We start from the raw sequence: 23,929 nt of genomic DNA, 5'->3' as shown, positions 1-23,929 counted from the left end.
TTTGCAACCACTCCCCAGCACTGGCATCACTGCCTCAACTTCACCTCAGGTGATTAGGCATTAAATTCTCATAAGGAATGCACAACTTAGATCCCTTGCATGTGCAGTTCACAATAGGGTTCTCGCCCCATTAGTATCTAATGCCTTCACTGATCTAAACATGTTGATCTGACAGGAGGCGGAGCTTAGGTGGTAATGTGAGCAATAGGAGTGACTGGAAATACCTCACTTGCCCACCACTCACCTCCTGCTGTGCGGCCCAGTTCCTAACAGGCCACAGGTTCATGACCCAGGCTTGGGAATCCTTAGGTTAAAGTACTATAAACACGAACCTGAAAAATGTTATTATTATTTCCAAAGGCTACAAAGGAATGAAAAGTAAGTCTTCTCACTTCTTTCCCTAGCTTCCTAGCAGCCTTTCACAGAGTACAAGTTTCTTGTACTTCCAGGGTCAGTCAGTGCCTGTAGAATAACATACAGCCTGTGATTTCAAAATGTGCATATTGTTATTGCCCTATACCTCAGAGATCATAGTGTTTCACAGTTTGAATTTACACTGTTCAAGTAGAATCAGGGGCAGGATAACAGGTTAGAAGCCTCACTGTGGAGTCAGGTGGCTGAGGGCTAAACCAGAGCTCTGGAATGTACTGACGATGTGACTTTTCTCATCTATAAAATGCAGGTGATAATGATACCTGCTTCTGCAAACTGAGAATTAAATGAGTTAGTATTTGTAAAGTATAGTGTCGGACTCATATCAAGCACTCAGAAATGATGATATCATCATGCTTCTCGTGTATTTAGCTATTTGTGTTTCCTTTTTTGTAAATCATTCATGTCCTTTGCCATTTTTACATAACTAGATTATTGGGCTTTCCCTATTTTATGTTGTGTATATTTAAAGAAAGTGGCCCTTTTGTCTTTGATAGTTTGAAATTGTAATACTAGCTTTGGTTTAAAGATTCGGTCAAAAGCTAGGCTGAAATGTGTTTTTGCTTAAAGATAAACAGAGTTGTTGCAGATAGATGGTGGGAGAGCAGTAGGTATTCATTCAAATATTTAAAGCGTTTTAGTGTGTCACTTTATCTTCTCTCTAAAATACTGGGAAATAACTTGTCCTACCTCTCATTTGTGGCTGCTTCACTGACTCACAATTAAATATCAAATGTTATTATGAGTTTACTAATATTGAGATGCTATGTTGAGATGCTGTGTGGTTGTATAACTTACACCTTTCAGTTTAGTAATAATAGTGCAGTACCCCCAAGTAAAGGCACCATGGTAGATATTTTGGTGAAATATGGTAAAATTTTAAATAGTGTGGTCCTTGTCCTCAAGGTCTTTAGAAAACAGCTCATAAACCAGTTTATACTAAGGTATTGCTATATTGTTTTTCTAATGTTTTCCCTAATCCCTAGAAGAATGATTACTGCTATTTATTTATAATGCTTTATATTTTGCAACCTCTGGTTAGCTTAGAAGATGTTATTTCTGTTATTTAGATCCAGGGGATTACCACACAAGTTTAGGCACTTGTAAAGAATTATACATGGCACCAGCTTTCCTGTGTTAAATATATTTTTAACCAGAATATTTGATTCCTTGGCTATGATAGATTACAAATTTGAGGAAAGTATAGTGAAATATGAAGAATTACTTCATTATTTTCTAAGGAATATCATTTGTACAAAATAAAAGTGTGTTCGACATTAATGGGACTATTCTGTACAACATCTGAAGCCCACTGGAATGTTGTGATTATACAAAGCCAAGTTCTGATTGATGTACAATTCCTGCTTGGCTTAAAATTCTCTGTGTCAGTTTCTTAACCAGCAAAATGAGTGAGACCATAGTCATAACCAGTTTATTATTTGGTTTTCCAGATTTGCAAATAAACAGGGATAGTATGAACAGTGGGAGTGCGTGAATAATTAGGAGGATTTTTTTTTTTTTAATGTGTTTGTAGAACATTAGCCATTAGACAGGGAGGATGGACTAGGAAAGATGGTAATTTCCCTTCCAAGGCTGGACCTGTGGGGTATATGAATGAATCTGATGTAAGAAATTCCTTTTTAATTTACTTTTTATAATTTTAAATGATAAAAGTGTATAATATCACAGTTTATTTGAAAAAATAACAAAAAAGGAAAATATTACATAATTTCGTTATATCATCACTATTAAGATTTGAGTATATTTGACCTTTAGAAAAATAAAATTGTGTGTGTTGTGTATACATAGTTGCAGTTGAAATAAAGGTGTAAAGTAGTAGTTTGTCAGGAGAATTTTTCACATTGCTATCTTTTTAATGGTTATTGTTTTAAGAAACTGTAGCAAGAATTCACCAGTAACAAAAGGAGCTAGAGTATCTTCTAGGTCCCCAAGTCCTGCTGAACCTGTGGCACGTCACTCCTTGTTGGGGGCCGCCTGAGTAAACATTATCTTGATTTACATATTGAGATCAAGTAAACTGTGAACAACAAATTTAATTACATTTGTTTATGTCTGTCTTACTTCAAGGTGGATTTGAAGTATATTGACTTTGCATAGTAATAGAATAACTTCATAAAACTGCAAAATTCATTATACTCATTAAAAATATGGAGGAGAGAGTAACTGTTATGACAGTTAAAATAGATCATCTTATGAGATGATTATCAGACAATTTTGAAAGAGTCCAAGTTTGATTGCTTAGTTGGCTTCAGAAATTTTTCAGTAAGAAACCAATTATGGTGGCATGCATAGAAACAGGATTTAGAAAACTGACATCAGTTTGAAATAGATGAACTAAGGAACAGCATTCATGGTTTTTAAAAATTCATATACCATTAAATTAATGTCAATACTCATTTTATAAATACACTGCCTCACAGCTGCGAGACAGGAACAGAAGCTGGGGGGCTTTTGGTGCCCAAGTCACTATAACACCATATAACAGAAAGAAGGTGTTCACACTTGAGACCCCAGGGCAGCCTGGCCTCTGCAGCTTCCTGCTGCATGGTGGCTTTACTAGCCTTACATTCTGGAAGGTACACTAGGGTCTTTCAGCAGTGCTTGCTTTGAAAACCATGCACATACATTCTGTAGTTTAATTTTTTATATAAAAGTTTATCTTTAATATTTTGTTTTTAAAAATTTCAAAGCTGGAAAAATTTAAAGAAAAATACAATGAATAATAATATGCTTTCAGCTTCATTCATCGGTTAACATTTTACCACATTTACTTTATCTCCTTTTCCTTCTTTTTCTTGTATATATATTCACATCCTCTCCTTTTTTCTGAATTATTTGAAAATAGATTGCATCATGATCCTCTTCCCAAAATACTTTAGAATGTACTCCTGAGAGCAAGGTCATTTTCTTATATATCTACAGTGTCATTGTCAGACCCCACCCCAATATAGAGTTCAGAGTTCTTCAGTTTCCAGAAATGTTCTCCATTCCAATACAACTTCTAAATCAATGCTCCACAGAAAGATTTTTAAAGACCAGGATCTTTTACATTATATGGTCTTAATTCCTAGCTGCTTAAGAAAGCAACACAGATAGGTTTGTTTTTAACTGAAAATGTCACATGGTCCAGGGGCAGTCCTTTTTATGTTTCACACATTAATATTTTCACAGGTTATTTCTTGAGTACCTTCTTTTTGACACTATGCTATGCTTCATGTATGCTGACTTGGTATTATGGAGTAGAGATGAGAGCAGGTATATTATTACTATAACATGAAGAGATGGTTGCTAAAATAAAGAGAACAAATGACTAGCAAACCCAAGGAAGGGGTCATGAGCCTTGTCTGGAATACCGGGACACTTGTGAACAGCTCTCAAGATTGCAAAGGGCCTTCTAGCCAGAGACATTTGAGGTCAGAGAACTGTGAAAAAAGTCTCATATTCTGAAGGATGTTTAGAAAACATGGCTATCATCTGGACAGATAGGCTAGGGCCCCAGTGAGGTCCTCAGGAGCTTGTTCACACTGTAGGCCGTGGGGAGCAGGGTTTGTAGACCACACTGACTTCCAGTAGCTCTATCCTGAAAGGAATGTTTTGTTTGTTCATTTGTTTCCCAAAGGAAAAATTTCAAAATTCAAGACATACAGGGTCCGACCATTAATATCTCGGAGTGAGATACTGAATTATAGGCCAACATAATTTTTAAAATACATTACAAAAATAAAAATCTAAGGACTGGAGAATTCTGTTGGTGCCTTATATTTAACTCATAAGTGCTTTCTCTGGTCTTGCCTGATAAAGAGTGATTTTCACTTCTGAAGACATCAGTCTTCATTGAGGAGTGGGTGTCTGTGCCGGTGTGTCATTATGAAGGATATGTAGCCATTGCTCCTCATTGTTGGGCATGTCACTACAACAATGGCATGAAAACATCCTTGTCATCACTGAGGACATGAAGCCTGTTGACCTACATCATAATTTTTAGTGTTCTGAAATTTACGGTTATGATTAAGGGGCTAAAATGAGGGACAACTTCTAATTTGGTTTGATAGGATTTGCCAGGCTTCAGAGTAAGAAAATAAACAATTTTGATATTAACATTAGAAGGTCTCAAAGTTCTGTTCTTCCCTCTCTCTCCCCAATACCTTCCTTCTTAGGAACAGAAATGGTGGAAGGAAATGAAAGCATATTGATTCATCTGTGCTGAAAGTTACATATGTACACACAGAAATGAATTTGCTGCTTTTGTTCAGGGCAAGATGGACAGAAAGAGCAGGGCAGTAACACCCAGTGGGAATCATGAGCCACTGGCTCAACTCTACACATTTCTAAGCATGTGTCGTCAGTAGGGAGTGTGGGTTTTTTTCAGAAATGTCCTGAAGACAGCAGCTTCAAAGTTAACTTTCTTCTTAGCAGCTTTTTCACTTGATCAGTGTTAATATCAGTTACCTCAGAAAATGAAAATGAAGATGATTTTTGGAAGGATCATCTTTGCTGTTTGAGAGGTTGTCTTCAGGCACTTTCTGATTTGAACAGAGAGTATCAAACCTGCGTTTCTTATTTCTTGGGTGTTTTTCTGATTCAGATAAGCAGGGTTGGTCCCGCAGTATAACTGCTGATGAAGACAGGATGTACAGTGTTTTACCTAAGAGGTAAGAGAATGACTGCCATTTTGTCACATATGCGGTCACTCATCGCTGCACATGATTGAGGGGATAGCTGGAATATTAAAGCGTCTTCAAGATATTATAACTAAAGGCAGGAATTAGGAGCTGTCTCCGGCCTCTCCCTAATGCAGTGGCTTACTTTGAAGTCACAGGACTTTAGACTTGAGGTGAGCTTAAGGATATCTGAGGGCACTGCTCTGATCCTCTGAGTTATAGCCCCGACTTGCCCAAGGTCACAGAGCTAACTGGTAATTAAGCAGAAGTGTTCCTTCCCACTGTGTCTCTCAACTTAATTACGGAAAATATCGTGACATCTTTAGGTTTTATTTCATAATTTTGGAATACAATGAGGTTTTTATTTTTAATCTCTGACCTTTTCTGTCTTTTGCAATTGTAAGAGAAGCACTGCTGTTCATTTTTTAACTCTCTTATAGCCCCCAATTTTAATATATAAGTACATTTTAAGAGGGAAAAAAAGTGCTATCAAGAACTTCCCCTAAGAACAAAATAATGATGTTCATTTCTGCATCCAAACTGAAAGACTACCACAAAGAAATAAAAATAACAACAACAACAAAAAAAACATACTTCTCTACAAGAGAAAAAAAGGGTAAACGAGAAAAAACAAGTCATATTCTAGGACTTGAGTGCATTTAGAGCTTTGACTATTCTACCCAGTCATGCTCAAGCTGATAATACCCCAGCTCATCAAAATACTCGTTTTCTATTTATTTTAAAATTAAAATGATGTATTTTTTAAAACTTTAAGGAATTCACAATTGCATGACTCATTTCAAAGTCACCGACACATGGGAAGGTTCAGGATGGTTATTTGCATGCACATACGATTAGGCAACATTCATCCTCAAGCTTGGTCTTCTTCTGAACAGTAGATGAACCTTGAACCATTCCAGTCTTCCTTACTAAGAGCCACTCCTTTTCTCATTGTGACTATGGTTAAGTAGATGCAGGCCAATGGTTCTAGGTGGCCAAAAACTCTCTTGCTCACAGTACTTCCTCCTTACCTCAGAGGGCCAAGGCCCCAGCCTTCCCTCATGAAAGTCCCTTTGTGGACCTTTTGCATGTAAAGGCTTCAGGAAGAGAATCATGAGTGCTCCCACGAGATGCCAGTTCAGGCTATCAAAGAGTCCCCATGTGCATATTTCAGAGAAGGAGAGCAAGTTTCCAGTATGAAAGTCTTGCTTTCACTGTGTGCTGTTTTCACATTTCTCACTTTTGGAGTTTTCATGATGTGAAAACCTAATCCTCATCTGGAGCCCTGGACTCCAACAATGTTGCACATCATACCACAGCAAGATTGGAAGCTTCTCACATCGGTATGGAAAGCTGCTTACAGCAGTGGAGTGTGTGAGTGCCCAGCACCATGCCTTCCAGCATGACCTCAGTACAGGTGTGATTTCTCCCATTACGGAGTTCCTTTGCATGTAATTAATATAGTAGTTACTTATCTGCTAGAGTAAATCTGATCAAGTCAATGTTAGATTACAATTTATTTACTTATTCTAATATTTGTTGTTGAAAATCACGAAGATCAGAATTGTTTCCTTTGTTTCTTCTTTTTCACTATTGTGGTACTCTTTTGAAACCAGGATCTTGGTCAGAATTAGATATTTATAGGGTTTATTTTTCTTGCCAAGAAGAATTTCCACATTCCTTTTATTCACTTGTTTTAAATTCTCCAGATCATTTAAAACTCTAACTAGACGCCATAGAGATTGCCTAACCTCAGGTGAGGTATTCTCTTTCCAGTTAATTCTCTTTGACAGCAGTGTCTACTTGGAGTGCCCTACTGTGGAGAAAAAGAAAGACCTCTGAGATCATTGTGCTCATGTCTGTCTTTGCTATGTGTTGAGGTATGACTTGAGACCAAAACTGTTATTTGAGAGGTGAAAAAACTGTGACTCAGAGAAATGAAGGCACTTGCTTCTAGTCTTTCGGCCACCTTAAACTGTTAGTTTCTACCGGCAGATGTCTTCTGGCAAAGGACATGTTTACTACCTATTACCATCCCTGTGGTTTGCTTATTTCTGCCATTAAATAAAACACTTAGTAAAATTACATAGAAAAATGTTTAGCAAAACATTTTCTCCCTCTACAAGTCCAAGTTTAGAATTGTTATTTTGAGTAGTTGTATGATTTCCTACCATATTTAAAACCTGATTAACCAGAAAAAAAAAACCACAAAAAACAAAACCTGAAAGTCATAAGCTCTAGAAAAGGAACTTTTTTCAGTGACAGGACATGTTAAGGCTCCTAGAATGATGTCCTCCCAGTAGACTATTAATGGAGAGAATCAGACAGGATGAACACAGAATGAGTTAGTATGGAGTAATTACTGAGAAGGAAGAAATAAAAGACCAGAAAAATATTATTTTGGGAATCTTAGGTTTTTAATTGATGTCTAGTATTCATTTTTTTTTTTTTTTTTTTTTTTGAGTTGGAGTCTTAACTCTGTTGCCCAGACTGGAGTGCAGTGGCCGTTCCCGGCCACTGCAGCCTTGACCTGCTGGGCTCCAGCGATCCTTCCGCCTTGGCCTTCCGAGTAGCTGGAATTACAGGCGCACGCTACCACGCCCGGCTGAATTTTTGATTTATTGTAGAGATGAGGTCTCGCTGCCCAGGCGGGTCTCCAACCTGCGGGCTCAGGCAGTCCACTCACCTCAGCCTCCCAAAGGCACGGGATTACAGGCTGAGCCACCGAGCCCGGCTAGTATTCATTTTGTAAGAAAGGTGTGATAACGTTTTTCCCAGTTGCACCATTTCTTGTAGGGATACATGTTCTGAGCAATTAAGAATACATGGAGAAATGTGCATACTGACTTGTTTTTTTAATTTACCTCCTAGGTACTTCGCATGACTGGAGGCTGCGGTGTGGTGCTGTGGACTTGTACTTCACCCTTTTTGGCCTCAGTAGACCTTCCTGTTTACCCTTGCCAGAGCTTGGGTTGGTTCTTAATCTAAAGGAGAAGAAAGCTGTCTTGAATCCCACCATCATTCCAGAGGCTGTAGCAGGCAGCCAGGAAGCTGCAAGTAATCTAGGCAGTCACACACCGCTGGTTGGATTCCCGCACCCTGTAAGCATCACTAAACATCACTGCATTGCTGAAGGTGTAGTTGATTACATAGAGCCTTCTAGAGAAGAGCATTGTTTCCTGTGAACTGGTGAATTTTATAGCTGCTAACGTGGTTTCTTGTGTCATTGTAAATCTTGCTGGCTGACGTGTTTAGCACTGTATGATTTATAAAATGCTGCTGGTGACTACACAAACTGCACATAACACTAGACATGCTCCTAGTCCATGTACTTCTTTTGTGAAAGCATAATGATTTTTTGGTATTTGAGCATCATATTCCTTCTCTGAGTAGCAGAAAACAGAAATGAGTACTTGGCCTTGTACATATTAACCTGTCTTGTCCATGTGTGTACCTGACAGCTGTGTAGACAGGGCCCTGTCTTTGGGTAGTTGTTACTCTGCATCATACCTAGCACGGTTTGGAATATATGAGAGTGCCTGGAAGTGCTTGTTGAGTGAGGAAGTAAAAAATAAATAACTGAGTGAATGAATAAGCATGTAAATGAATGATGTGCTTATTTGAGAGACTGTGCGTTACATTTTCAAATTTTATATATGTGTGTGTATACAAGGAGGGACCCCCCAAAAAACCCAGAACTAATTTATTAAAAATTGTGTCTTTATTCTTACATGTTTAAACTTCATTTACCTTCAAATTACTCTCCATTTGATCCAATAAACCTGTCAAGACACTTTTTCCACTGCTCAAAACAGTTTTGAACTTGTCAATTTTGATGCCTTTTAGTGCTTCTGCCATTTTTTTGTTTCACCTCTTCCACATCAGCAAAGTGTTTCCCTTTGAGAACTTTTTTTTATCTGGAGAAATAAAAAAAGTTACTTGGAGTGAGATCAGGTTAATAGGGAGGGTGAGGCACGGATATCAGCAGTTTTTGGTCAAAAACGGCTGAACATAGCACAGTGTGGGCAGATTGTCATAGTGGAAGAATCAGTCGCCTGTTTGCCACAAAAAAATTCACTGAAGCCAAATGCAGCCTCTCACAACAATGCTAGCGGGTGCATTAATGCTGATGTGTTTCTAGAACACTTACCTAGTGGGGAAAGCCTGTACTACAAGGAGTCCTTGCTCCAAAAGATAATTACATTTTTTGAGGGGGGGGTCCCCTCATATATGTATATGTTTGTTTGCCTTTATAAAAGCATTTATTTCCACCTATGCGTTATGAAATTACCATACATTTTGTAGAATGCATATTAGTCATTTTACTGAAATTTAAAGGCAGTTTTTCTGAAATGATTTTCTTCCTGATGACAAAATGTCTCCAATACTTGAAGCTTCACTTTTCACCAATATTTAGACCAGATTATTTGCCTGGCAATTCGCTACTGGTGTTTTAACACTTTAAAACTCAGATTCTCTTTAAGTTAGGTAGTAATAGTCATTTTCAGTTTGCTTATTCACCTAAATTTTCTGGAATGTAATCATACATATTTGTTATAAATTTAAAATGTGTCCTAGAATTTGAATTGTGAAGAAGTAAGACAAATTGTTACACAGAAAAATAGAGTCTCATTAAAGAGCTCTTTCAGATCTAAATATTTATTAACCTGTGAAAACAAATATATGTATAGTTCTTGCCCGTGTGTCAAGATAAGAGGAAAAAATGGCACCAAGAAACAATTTATTTTAGGAAAGCTCTGAAGTTTACTGAAATACCTCGCTTCTCCTTCCAGAAAGACTGAGAGATAGGAAAAGGTTAAATTTATTTTGATCCTATTGTTGATAACTTTTAGCCATTGGACATGCTCTAATTGCATGGTTGCTGTAGCTGTTATTTTTCAGCTAGCATATGAGCTACTTGTCTTCAGAAATCTAATTTTGATCTTGAATATTGCTGCAGGAAAATGGTCACCTTGCCAAGGAAGCATAATGTAATATGTCAGCTCATTAGCAGGGGGTGAAGAGGAAGGTTGATACACCACTGGGGTCCCCACTAGAACCTGGTTAAATACTGGAGAAGAATGAGGGTAGCAGTAAAGTCAAACTCAAAATCAGAGTAAGGAATACAGGTTGAACCTATATTAACAGTGTAGGATAGTCACCCACTTGCAGGTCTTTTTGAATACTTGCAGTGGTTTTTCCTTAGCAGGAACTCATGAGACAGACTGAATTTTAAAAGAACTCAAACATCCTTCTAAGACATTGGCACCAATTATTGAACATCTGTGGTGACAAATTTCTTCTCTGTTTGGGGAAGGAACTATTTGTGCATGGTACACCACAGCTCACTACTTTTTCCCACAACATAGGAATAGATTTTAGTTGCTGTCATATTTCCAGTAATTTCTAATCAACTTCTTTTGGAGGCTGGACCACATAATCTTTCTCTTAATACCTTTTGAGGAAAAGACTATTTCCTGCTAAGATTATATATGGAGGTATATTCTATGGCCTCTCTGCTCTTTTTCCTAAGAGCCAAGATTCAAATGCAGTATGATGTAACAGCCCTTTTATTCCTTTGTTTTGTGTGTATGTGTGTGCTAGTTTTCAAGTTCTCAGGATGAAGAGGAGATTGATATGGATACGGTCCATGACAGCCAGGCCTTCATTTCTCATCATTTGAACATGCTTGAAAGGCCATCGACTCCAGGTGAGATCAGTGAAAGCCAATATTCTAAGGTGTGTTGCTTTACTCTCAAATGAACAACTAGAAAGTTTAAGATTAGTCAGCATAAAGCATTACTGTATCAGATTAAAACAAATATCGCCCTCCCATCCAAGTACTAACCAGGCCTGACCCTGTTTAGCTTTCAAGATAGACAAGATTGGACATGTTCAGGGTAGTATGGCCATAGACGGTTACAACATATATTGAAAAAATAATAAATTTTAAAAGTGTTTCTTTTGGTTTTCTGTTTTATTTTGGTCCTTTTTAAATGTTTGGCACACTTCTGAATTTGTTTTTATAAAATTCATCAGATTCCTTCTAATAGCTTTAATTTCTTCTTTGTGTATATGTGGCAAGCTTAAGTAATGACTTAATTATATCTGATTTCTTTGTAATAATATAGTTACATAGCTGGGCTCGGTGGCTCAGCCTGTAATCCTGCGCCTTTGGGAGGCTGAGGTGAGTGGATTGCCTGAGCCCGCAGGTTCAAGACCCGCCTGGGCAGCGAGACCTCATCTCTACAATAAATAAAAAAATCAGCCGGGCATGGTAGCGCATGCCTGTAATTCCGGCTACTTGGAAGGCTGAGGCGGAAGGATCACCTGAGCCCAGCAGGTCGAGGCTGCAGTGGCCGGGAGCGGCCACTGCACTCCAGTCTGGGCGACAGAGTGAGACTCCAACTCAAAAAAAAAAATAATAATAATAATATATTTACATTAAAAAATTTTTTGCCAAGGTTGATGCTGCTCATGACACTACTTTCTCTTTTTGTCTGCCTATTCCGCATATTATATCATAAACTTTTTCATGTATTGCTCAAAAACCTTAATGTTTTCTTTTGAAAATACTACGTAAGACACTGTGGATTTGATGTACCATAATTTATTATTTCCCTGTTGATAGGCATTCAGATTGTTTCTAATTTGTGCATATTATAGATAATTCTGCACTGAATATCTTTATATAAAAAACTTTTGTTCTTTGGGTAAATTCCTCATAATGTATTAATGGTGAAAAGATTTAATGTTAGCTATATCGTATGATGCTTATCTTTAGAAGATTTTTATAGTTCTTGATACATACTGCCATAATGTTTTTGAAGAGATTATACCAGTTCATCTCATAAGCTTTTTTAAACTTTTAAGCGCGTCAACCTTTCATGTAACTTGCATATAAGTCACAGAACACAGTAATAAAACAAGAGTCTGTGAACCTGTCACCCAACCTAACATGTGTGAACGTTCCCTGTGTGTGATTTCCTGCCTCTCCACTACAAGTAGCCACTGTCTTGAATTTTCTTTCTTTTTTTTTAATTTCATCCTGTTGCTTTCCTTTAGAGCATACCACATAGGTATGTGATCCTGTGTTTATTTGTACGTATTTTTGAACTTTTATGAAAATGTTATAACATGACTTGCTTTTTTCACTCAACATTATGTGTCTAAAATTCATATTAATACATAAATTCTAATTGTTATTTATGATGATTTTTTGCTTCTGTCATAGTACTGTTTTGTCATCAGTATAATAATTTAAAACTAGTAGAGTGGCTATAAAATAATAACTCAGTTTACCTTTTTTTTTTTTTTTTTGAGTTGGAGTCTCACTCTGTCGCCCAGACTGGAGTGCAATGGCCGCTCCCAGCCACCGCAGCCTCGACCTGCTGGGCTCCGGCGATCCTTCCGCCTCAGCCTTCCAAGGAGCTGGAATTACAGGCATGCACTACCACGCCCAGCTGATTTTTTGATTTATTGTAGAGATGAGGTCTCGCTGCCCAGGCGGGTCTCGAACCCACGGGCTCGGGCAATTCACTCACCTCAGCCTCCCAAAGGCGCGGGATTACAGGCTGAGCCACCGAGCCCGGCTTCAGTTTACCTTTTTAATGCATTTCTTCTCTTATGAGTATGACTACCTTTCTTTTTCTGTCCATTGTTGCTATTTCTTTTTGTTTGAGAATCCTATTTATAGCCCATGGTTGTTATCTTTTATGAGCTTTACATTTGAATGAGATTTTTTTGTTTGTTTTAACATGTTACATTTGTGCTAAGACTTCATGACTCACCTTGATTTGCTTTCTGTTTATTTGGGTTTTTGTTTTAATTTTATTTATTTATTTATGAGAACTAAATTATTTTTCACTATCTAGTAACTGAGCCAATAGAATTGAGAACTGGCTATAGGTAGAATATGAATCTAAGATATATTTGAAGACTAATAGAACAAGCAGAGAGATGCTAAGTGACTTGCCCTATTTGGCTTACCCAATGGCCAGCTAAGGCTGGACCCAAATCTTAGGACCTTTCCATGTGACAAATTAAGGAATTAAGACACAAAGAGATAAAGTATCTTACCAGAATGTATTTCTAATTTGTTGACAAGTTTGGAATCAAAACCAGGATCTCTGGATTCCTACTACAATGCTGTTCCCATTACACCATTAAACCATTTTCTGTTTTAAATGTCTTCTTTGATCTCTAAATTATTTGATCCATTTGTTGAATAAATTTTATAGCAGAATAGCAAATTTTGAGGGAGGGGCAAAGTTCCACATAAATAATAATAAATATGACATGGTTTCTCTCCCAGAATGGAGGGTGTAATTTGTATGTTCAACAAGTCATTCAAACTCTCAAATGCATGTTGTTCTCAGACTTAAGCTTATAGGAACTATAACAAAGGATTAAGTTAAATGGAATTTTTAGTTGTTTTAAAATAGTATTATTTTTATTGTTAGAATTTTACTGTGGTTGAACTGCTTCTGATGCTTCTGATTTTAATGCTAACTTACAAAATCCTGACAGGCTTTTTTTCCCCCCTTGGCAAACAAAGAAATAAGTCCTTTATTTTCTTTTGTTTGGCATTTTAGGGCTCTCTAAATATCGGCCAGCTAGTTGCCGGTCGGCTTTAATACCTCAGCATTCCTCAGGCGGTGACGGCACACCCACTACCAAGCCCCAATGGAGTATGGAACTCACTCGCAAGGGAGCAGGTTATTATCGTTATTATTATTATTTGTTCAAGAACAAGTCTATGAACTTTAGAGTTACTTTAGCAGCTTAAAAGAATACTTAATAGATCTTAGAATGTGCTTTTCTTGCAGTGTACTGACATATTATCTAACTTTAAAGGCTGTTTTAAAATAGACTTTTCTTTTTCAAAAGTAATGTACTCCTGTTATAGAAAACCCGGAAATAACAGAAAAAGCCTCCATTATGTCATTTAAAGACAACTGTTATGTTAGCATTTTCTCTTTCCTTGCCGGCTTTTGCTAAGAATGTTGTGACAGATGCCAGCTTCAGTAAAAATCATTAAACCCGTACCTTTCCACCTTCACAGACATCAAAAATTAGCCATCTGTTTCTCCCCCATGTTTATGATTTATGATTCATTAGTGAAGACTTGATGCTATTCTTATATTATTTCACAGCAATTGGGCTTAGGTTTATGAAAAGTAATTCTCTTCAGATGTGTTTGTGACCTATTCTACTAGGCACATTATTTTCTGCTTACTCTGTTCTTCATTGCTTACAAAGATAAGATTTTAACAAATAAACAGTGAATATATGATGTTGATGAACTAACATGAACAAAGATTCAGTCCTCAAGTTTTAAAGGAACAGAGAGTGAAACACAAGATACATAAACAAAACCATTTTTAAAGAACAGTTTTTCCAAAAGACATTAGTCAGACTCCAAAATCTATGAACTTCTGGTTATATTCCAACTGATGGATTCTGCTTACATAAAAGATATTTTTATTCACTGTTGTACAAAGAGCCTTGTTTGTTGCTTTGAGGAGCGTTGGAGGCCAACTGTGGTTAATAGGAGAAACTTTGAACAAAGCAGCACCTCAGCCTTTGGGTGTAGGGGCCCTGACTCAGTCACCCGTGGCTCTTCATGCTCTGGACTTGTGTTGTGATAATCGCCAGTGGCCATATTCTGGGCTTGTGCTGTGGCAGTTACCCTTGACTCTTTGTGCTCTGGGCTTGTGTTGTGATAGAGTCTCATAGAATATGTTTCAGAATGAGGCCAGTCACCTGGTTGCCCATGGCTGTTTGTCTGTAGCTCTTCGTGGGTCTGTACTCTGCCCGTAGCTCTTCGTGTGCTCTGGGCTTGTGTTGTGATGGTTGCCCATGGTTCTTCGTGCTCTGGGCTTGTGTTATGGTGGTTGCCTGTGGCTTTTTGTGCTCTAGGCTTGTGTTGTGATAGAGTCCCATGGGATATGTTCAGAAGAAGGTCAGCTACTTGGTCACCTGTGCGCTCTGCGCTTGTATCGTGACGGTCACCCGTAGCTCTTCGTGCTCTGGGCTTATATTGTGATAGTCACCTGTGGCTCTTCATGCTCTGGGCTTGTGTTGTGATAGTTGCCCATGGTTTTTCACACTCTGGGCTCATTGTGGTAGAATCCCACGGCACATGTTGAAGTAGGTTAGCTTGGGGGGCCTCAACACTTGCTTTGATTAATGTATTTCTACGTTTCTTACCCCTGCTGATTTTTTGTATTCTCTCAGTCTTGTTTTTGGGTTTGTTATAATCTCACTTTATTATTATTATACTTATTAAAATTACACTAGATGTGAAGAATTTTTCAGTTTTAAAATTGCACAGCTTAGTTTCAGACTTTTTGACAGAGTTTGAGAATGATGCTTCTGCCTGCCTTCCTTACCTTTAAAAAGAAATAATTTTTGTCTGAATTTCCCAGAGTCTAATCAATTTTTGTTCCTAAAAGAATCTGATACATTTGTTTGTTTTTTCCTTGTGATGTGGCACCGTAAAATGTGTAAAAGCAAATCTTTACACCTTTCCGTGCCCACCAGTGTGCTTGGTGTCAATGATCCACGTTGCTTTTAAAATGCATTTTCACTATCTTGGAATTACTCTTTATTGTCTCTTAATGTCATGAGTCAAAATGTACACCAGTGAGGTGGACCGTCTGCAGAGCTTTACTCTGAATGTATATAATGTGCTTTTGCACTTCCTTCAGATGTATTTATGCTGGCTGGTACCCTAAGGCCACTGAGCAAATCTTGAAACAACAGCAATATTCAAAGAATTGAGAAAACAGTAGTATTTCAAAGGTGTATTTATATATGTATTCATTTGGGAACAACCTCACCCACAGAAGCTCTTTTACTTGATGGGTAGATCAAGAATAGCAGTGTCAGGCCTAGCCATAGAGTACAACGATGTTTCTGTAAGCAAGACACTCAGCTCCATCTTCTGGGATGTCAGAATTGCAACCTTAGGGGAAAGAAGGAATGTCCTCTCCTCCTCCCTCCAGTCGACACTTTGACCCAGCATTGAGATCTGGGGCTCAGGGGAGACTGGGAGCAGTGATCAGGGAAGTTGTGGCCTTTCTCCAGTCTCCAGGGAGTCTGGATTAAAGGTCACAAATGGGCTCTTGGGCCCATATTTAGCTCCTTCAACTGGGCCATCTTTTACCAGTTTGTGTAAGCCTTACAAAATGTTTCTCAACTAGTTGATTAAAATGAAGATATGACACATCAAAATCTGGCATTTGAACTTTTCTTCAAAAAGAAACTTTCAACAAGAAGATGTAACATCTTGGTCAGGGCGTGTGCCTTTCAGGTAGTCCCTCACCTGCACCAAGGTCTTCTTGGCACCACACAGGGTCCTCAGGTCTAGGACTTTGGGGCGTGATGCCCCACTTTTCTTAATTCACAAGCCAAGATGAAGTTCAGATGAAGCAGGAGGAAGATGTGATGAGACTTCCAGGGGGACAGGAAAGGCTCGGGGCATGGCTGCAAGGGGCAGAAGTTCAGAATGAGCACAGGCCTGGTGTGCCTTTAGCTCTTCCTCCATCTTCCCTGTCCTGGCATGTGGTGAGGGACCCCATCAGGGAGGGGTCCCATGCAGAGGCCCCTTCAGCTGTTGGCATGAGGAATAAGTGGCCAGAGTGTTCCTTTATTCCCTTTCCTGAGGTGAGGCAGGGGAACTGGAGAAAGCGTCACGGTTCCCAGTGGTGGCTGGACACACCACTCGCCTCCCTCCCTCGCTGTAGCTCCCTGCCTACTGGGAGGCCTGGGGGAGAAGCAGAGGGAAATCCCTGGTGGTACTTGTGGGAGGGGCAGCCCTGCAGCTGCCTCCAGGGCTGCTCTGTTATGTAATACCTTCTTGCTTAAGTAAGAAAAGCACCATTCTAGTACTTTTTTTTAATTAAAAAAGTGTTTTAAAGCTTGAGAGCTTGCCCTAGAGGTCTTTCTTTTGAAACTCTAATGTGAAAAACAGACTGAGTTTTTCTTCTTAAATTATAATATAATTCTATACTTTATTTTTTGCAGTGATCTAAAGACTCTGAAGGACAGACCTCACGTCTTTCCTAATGGAAACTTCAGGTTCTGTGTTACAGTTAAACATATATTAAGTGCAAATGAGCTTAATAGAGTAGCAGGTTATTCACTGTTTCTTATCAGCATTTTTGTCAGATAGGCTGAAAAGCTGTTCACATTTGGCTTATATTAAGCACCTCTTCCTGTTTGTTGTATATTTGTTATATCGACTGCACCTAACCCTTGTCCATGGGGCATTTTATCCAGTCTCCAGGAAAGATTTTTACATTGAGTAGAACAACAAAACCCTGAACTTCTCTTTTGTTCTTTCTATATAGAATGAAATAGGAAAATTGTGGTATTATGAATTAAATGTGTCTCCTTTGTCTAGTATAACTGCTATCTGGAATAGGGACATAGATTTCAGGTTACTAAAAGGCTTTTATTAGCTTTAAAATGAGTGATGCTTAATCCTGGGTAAGCCTCAAGTTCCAGACATCTTGTGAGTCCATGAAATGACATGTGGCTTATGTGTATAATTGTTTATGTCAAGGGGATGCTGTGGTGTACCATTTTCTTTGTAGAGAGTCTGTAGATGACGTCAGCATGCTGCTGTGAAAGTAGACCCATGTGTCTGAATGTTAATAAAATCCCACATGGGAAGGAAGCTGTACTTTCTTATCACCTTAGATTAGACCTGGTAAAAATTATTCAGGAAAAATAGAGAATAAGCATCTTAAAATATATATGTGTATATATATACATATATATATAATATGTATATATAGTCTATAATACATGTATATATACATATATAATATGTATGTGTGTGTATATATATAGTCTATAATATATGTATATATAGTCTATAATAAATGAAAACTTAAGAAATAAGTGTTGGTGATAGGGAAACATTGGAGCAGATGTTTTGCTGTTACAAATATTTTCAATTAATATCTTTGTATATGTCTTTGCACATAGACATGAGCATATTAGTGGGATAAATTTCTAGAAATTGACTTTCTTAACCAAAGACTGTGGGTATTTGGCATTTCCATGATGTTGCCAATTTGCCTAGCAACTCTTTTTTTTAAAGAAAATGCTTTATTATGGAGAACTGTAAAGTAGTCAAACTACTATCCTGAATCCCCTATATGTACTACTCAGCTTCAGCAGTGGTCAGCTCATGGTTAGTCCTGTTTAATTTAAACCCCTATTAATTTCCACCTTTCTAAATTATTTTCAAGTAAATCCGCATATATAATTTCATTCATGAATAATTTAGTATGTATCTCTAAAAGGTAGGACTTTTAAAAAATCATAAACAGTAAAATATACCTAAAAAATTAATTATTTTATAGTATGAATTATCCAGTCACTGTTTAAATTTCAGTTGGGCTGAGTGTGGTGTCTCATGCCTATAATCCCAGCACTTTGGGAGGCCAAGGTGGGAGGATCACTTGAGTCCACGCCTGTCTGGACAACATAGCAAGACCCCATCTCTACAACATGTCAAATAATTAACTGGGCCTGGTGGCACATGCCTGTAGTCCCAGCTACTCAGGAGACTAAGGGAGGAGACTACTTGAGTCAAGGAGATCAAGGCTGCATTGAGCTATGATTATGCCACTGCATGCCAGTCTGGGTGACAGAGTGAGACTCCATCTTTAAAAATAAGAATAATTAAATTGACTCAAAAGTGCCATTATTTTATTTTTATTTATCACAACTTATTTATTTAGATCAGTGTCCACATAGGGTTCACATTGCATCTGACTGATACGGCCTCTGTTTTTTAATCTAAAGTTTCTAGTTCATATTATCTTTTTTTCCTCCTCTTACTTTGTATTTGTTAAAGTAACCAGTTTTTGCTCTGTCATTTTCAAGTCTGTATTTGCTAATTATATACTTATAGTATAATTAGCATGTTATAGTCCTCTTTAGTTCCTGTAAATTTGTAGTTGCATCTGGAAGCTTAATTGGCTTTAAGTTTATAAGATGATAGTGTATTCTTCTACCTGGTAGCATACAGTGTCTGGTTGACTCTTTTTTTATGAGGTTAACCACTATAAATGCTCAGAGGGACTTCCAACAAGATGGTGATGGGACAGGTGGGACTGTGAGAATCTCTGCAAAAGCCAGTATCCATATAGACTCTTTGTGTGACTAGGCATGTGTCAGCGGGTGAGTGAAAGTCCATCTGAGGGGAGACCTCAGGTTCATGCACCTGGGGCTCTCCTCTAGAGGTGACTGCAACCTCCTACCACCCTGAAATTGGAGCCACTGGTACACAGGATCGTCTGCTGTTCTCGAGACTGTCTTGAGAAGAACCTGCCAAATACAGCTGATTCTCATCGCCTGGCCCAAACCATCACCTTTGACAGCAAAGCAACTACAGCCCCAATCTGATCTGTGGAGAGAGAAGATGGGAGAGCTGGAGAGGAGCCCCACCCTCGATGAGAAAACTCTGACCACAGCCATTTTCTCTGTCCTGGGACCAGGCAGAGACCTGCATTGCCCCACCCAGATCCACCCAGCCTCCAACTTGGAGCCTAAGGTAATCTCATCAAACTCGAAGAGACAGAAGCTTCTCCCCCTCACTGGATTGGACACAGGCAAGTCAGATCTGAGTGGCAGACTTGACAGGCTACAACTTGGGTGAGTCCAGATCTGATCCACCCTCCTCCCACAGTAGGCCTGAGGCATCTGACCCACACTGAGAGCAACCATATCAACCTACCCTGAGAGCAGAGGGGAGGGACTGGAGACCAGAGCTGAAAGGAAGTTGAACTTACACGAACTACCTCAGAGCGAGTTTTTGTTTTGTTTTTGTCTCTTTTGCTCATTTTTGTTTTAATATTTTTTCTCTCTTTCAGTATTCAATAATGTTTTCATACTTGCTTTGTTTCTGTTATTTAATTACTATTTTTTTAGACTTCCTGTCTGTGTGTGGGTATTTTTGAGGAAGAGTACATAAATAGGGGGTTTTTGTCAGCTTGGGTGTTTATATGATTGTCTGTATGTTTTAGTGTGGTTTTTTACTCTTTTCTGTCTTTATTTGTATCTCTTTTCATTTGTGAGTTGGTACATCTGTCTGTTTCCCTCTTACTCCTCTCTCTCCATCTTCCTCTCATCCCTCCTTCTTCCTTTTTCCATTATTTTCCTTTCTCTTACCTCATTTTGCTTTCAGGAAGCAAACCTATACCCCCACTGCATGGACAGATTATAAGGCAGTGGGGAGTAGGTTCTAGGGGGCCCACATGCCTGTCAGTGGATACTGGGATCCGCAGATAGATTCTGAATCACAGCTCCCCCACTTAATTAAATCTCAAAACTGCAAAAAGTACAGCTTCCCACCACAGTCCAGCATCATAATTAAACAAAGCCAGAGGATTCACATAAGGAAGAATAGGAGATTGAGCAAACAGTAAAAGATACCCCTTCGTACCTGCACAACAGAATTAAAGAAGAGGAGGAGAGAAGGAGGGAGGAAAATCTACACAAATGATGAAAAACCAAAAGAAGAATATGGGTCTCACACAGACCTCTGGAAGGTCAGACACTGAGAATACACACTTTGGAATGCAAACAATGAAGAACCCCCCAGAATGACTAGTCTCAAACCACACACCCAGATATCAAGACATTAATAGAACCCTAGATGAAATGGAGGACTTTCTGACATCACACAACCTCCCCAGGTTAAAACATTAATAGAATATAGAATCAAGGAGAGGCAAGAGGAAAGAATCAACAGCAATGAAAGAATGAGATAACAGCAATAAAGAATACAGTGAATGAAATAAATAACAAACTGATAAGCATGGACAGCAGAATTAGCCAAGCAGAAGAAAGAATCTCAGAGCTTGAGGACCAAAATCTGGAACTAACCCAAACTATCAAAAACATACAAAAGAAGCTTAAGAAGACAGAGCAAAACCTTCAAGAGATGAGTGATTATTTCAAGAGGCCTAACCTAAGAGTAATTGGACTTCTGAGGCAGAGAGACAGAGACCACCCTGGAACAAACATTCCATGAAATTATCCAAGAAAACTTCCCTCATCTCATCAGTGACGTGACCATTCAAACACAAGAATTCAGAGAACCCCTGCAAGATGACAAATGAGGAGACCAACTCCTAGACACATAGTAATTGGCCTACACAAAATAGGTATAAAAGAAAAAATTCCTAAAGGGAGTGAGAGAAAAAGGTCAGACTCCCTACTGGGGAAGACCAATTAGAATAGCAGCAGACTTATCTACAGAAACCCTTCAGCCTAGGAGAGCTTGGAGTCCATTCTTCAATGTTCTCAAAGATAAACAATTTCAACCAAGAATTACCTACCCACCTAAGTTAAGCTTCGTTAGTGATGAAGAATTAAAATCTTTCCCAGACATCGAATCCCTAAGAGCTTATGCTGCCTCCAGACCAGCTTTACAAGAAACACTTAAGATTAAGTATTAAACACAGAAGAAGGGAAAAGAGAATAACAGTACCCTTCAGAAGAATGCAGGGAAAAGATTGAAAGCACATATGAATCAATCTAAAAAGCAAAAGAAAGAAAACAAACAGCAACAACAACAACAAACTCTATAAGAACCTCACGACAGGAATAAACTCTCACATTTCAATAATTAGCCTGAATACGAATGGACTAAATACACCACTGAAAAGATGTAGAATGGCAAAATGGATAAAATTTCATGAGGCAACAATATATTGTCTCCAAGAAACTCATCTCACCGGAAAGGACACTCAAGACTCAAAATAAGAGGTTGGGAAACAAAGTTTCATGCTAATGGAACAAAAAAGAAAGCATGGGTCACAATCTTAATATCAGACAAAATACCCTTTAAGCTATCAAAAATTTAAAAAAGATACAAAAAGTCCCTACGTAATGATAAAAGGTTCAATCCATCAACAAGAAATATCCATCCTCAACACATATGCACCCAACATAGGAGCACCAGCTATCATAAAGCAACTTCTAGGTAAACTTAAACAAAAGTGAACTCTAACACCATCATAGCTGGGAACTTAAATATCCTACTCATGACCCTAGACAGATCACCAAGACAAAAATCAACAAGGAAATCCATAACCTCAATGTGACACTTGACCAAATTGACTTAATTGATACCTACAGAATACTCCACCCAACAACGACAGGATATACATTCTACTTATCACCACATGAAATGTATTCTAAGATTGAGCACATCCTTGGCCATAAATAAAGCATAAACAAATTTCACGAGGTTGAAATTCTGTCATGTGCCTTCTCAGACCATAGTGAAATAAAAATAAATATCAACACAAACAAAGCTCCCCAAAAACCCACAAAGGCATGGACACTAAACAGCATGATGCTAAGCAACTCCTGGGTCAACATGGAAATCAAAACAGAGAATAAAAGATACATGGAAACAAATGAAAATGCAGAAACATCTTACTAAAACCTCTGGGATGCCATGAAATCAGTACTAAGAGGAAAATTCATATCTTATAAATACACATGAAGAAAATGGAAAGATCATAAGTTAACAGCCTAACAAAGCAAGCTGTAAAAGCAAGACCACCAAAACCCTAACTTCAGCAGAAGAATTCAGATCACCAAAACAAAAGCCCAAATTAGGGACGTAGAAGACAAAAAGATAATACCAAAAAAAACAAACAAACTGGTTCTTTGAAAGAATAAACAAGATTGATGGTCCCCTAGCTAGACTGACCAACAAAAAGAGAGAAAAAACCCAATAAACACAATCAGAAATGTGAAAGATCAAGTCACAACTGACCCCGAAGAAATACAAAAGATTATCAGACTACTATGTATACTTATATGGAAACAAACTTGAAAACCTAAAGGACGTGGAGGACTTTCTGTCATCACACAACCTCCCCAAGTTGAAACAAGAAGAAATCAAGACCCTAAACAGACCAATAACAATCCAGGAAATTGACTATGTCATAAGAAAATTACCTACAAAATAAAGCCCTGAACCAGATGGCTTTCCAGCAGAATTCTACAAAACATACAAGGAGGAACTGATACCAATCCTACTGAAAGTATTCCAGGCAATCAAGAAAGATGGAACTCTTCCCAAATCATTTTTTAAAGCTAACATCACATTGATACCCAAGCCAGGTAAAGATCCAACAAAGAAAGAACTACAGGCCAATATCCTTGATGAACATTGATGTTAAAATTCTCAGCAAGATCCTAGCAAATTGGATTCAACAACACATCTCAAGAATCATCCACCATGATCAAGCAGGCTTCATCCCCGGGATGCAGGACTAGTTCAACATTCATAAGACCATAAACATAATTAAATACATCAACAGATGTAAAAACAAAAACCACATGATTATATCGTTAGACATGGAAAAAGCTTTTGATAAAATCCAGCACCCCTTCTTGATAAAACCTTCGAACATCTAGGCATAAATGGAACATACCTCAAAATAGTAAGAGCCATCTACGAGAAACCCACAACCTGCATACTGCTAAACAGACAGAAATTGGAACCATTTCCCCTGAAAACTGGAACAAGACAAGGATGCCCCCTCTCATGTCTCCTTTTCAACATAGTTTTGGAAGTCATAGCTAGCACAATCAGACAATACAAGGAGATCAGGGGTCTCCAAAAAGAAAAAGAGGAAGTCAAGTTATCTCTCTTTGCAGACGTCATGATTCTATACCTCGAAAACCCAAGAGAATCTTTCAAAAACCTCCTTGCACTGATAAAGGATTTTGGCAAAGTCTCAGGGTATAAAATCAATGTGCAAAAGACA

At 38.3% G+C, this 23,929-nt stretch overlaps 1 protein-coding gene across 1 annotated transcript in view; it reads left to right on the top strand.

Annotated features, from left to right (window-relative positions):
- Positions 1-23,929, top strand: part of TAF2 (TATA-box binding protein associated factor 2) — an 80,099-nt gene that overhangs the window by 49,366 nt on the left and 6,804 nt on the right. The window contains exons 23-25 of the mRNA XM_008073217.2: positions 7,986-8,215; positions 10,719-10,824; positions 13,709-13,831. Of these exons, the coding sequence (XP_008071408.1) occupies positions 7,986-8,215; positions 10,719-10,824; positions 13,709-13,831 (459 nt within the window). The remainder of the gene's footprint in view (positions 1-7,985; positions 8,216-10,718; positions 10,825-13,708; positions 13,832-23,929) is intronic.

The sequence above is a fragment of the Carlito syrichta genome, unplaced genomic scaffold, assembly GCF_000164805.1.
Source record: "Carlito syrichta isolate Samal-C Ts95f unplaced genomic scaffold, Tarsius_syrichta-2.0.1 Scaffold315756, whole genome shotgun sequence".
NCBI lineage: Eukaryota > Metazoa > Chordata > Mammalia > Primates > Tarsiidae > Carlito > Carlito syrichta.
The sequence above is the reverse complement of the archived record's forward strand: the minus strand, read 5'-3'. Positions and strand labels throughout refer to the sequence as shown.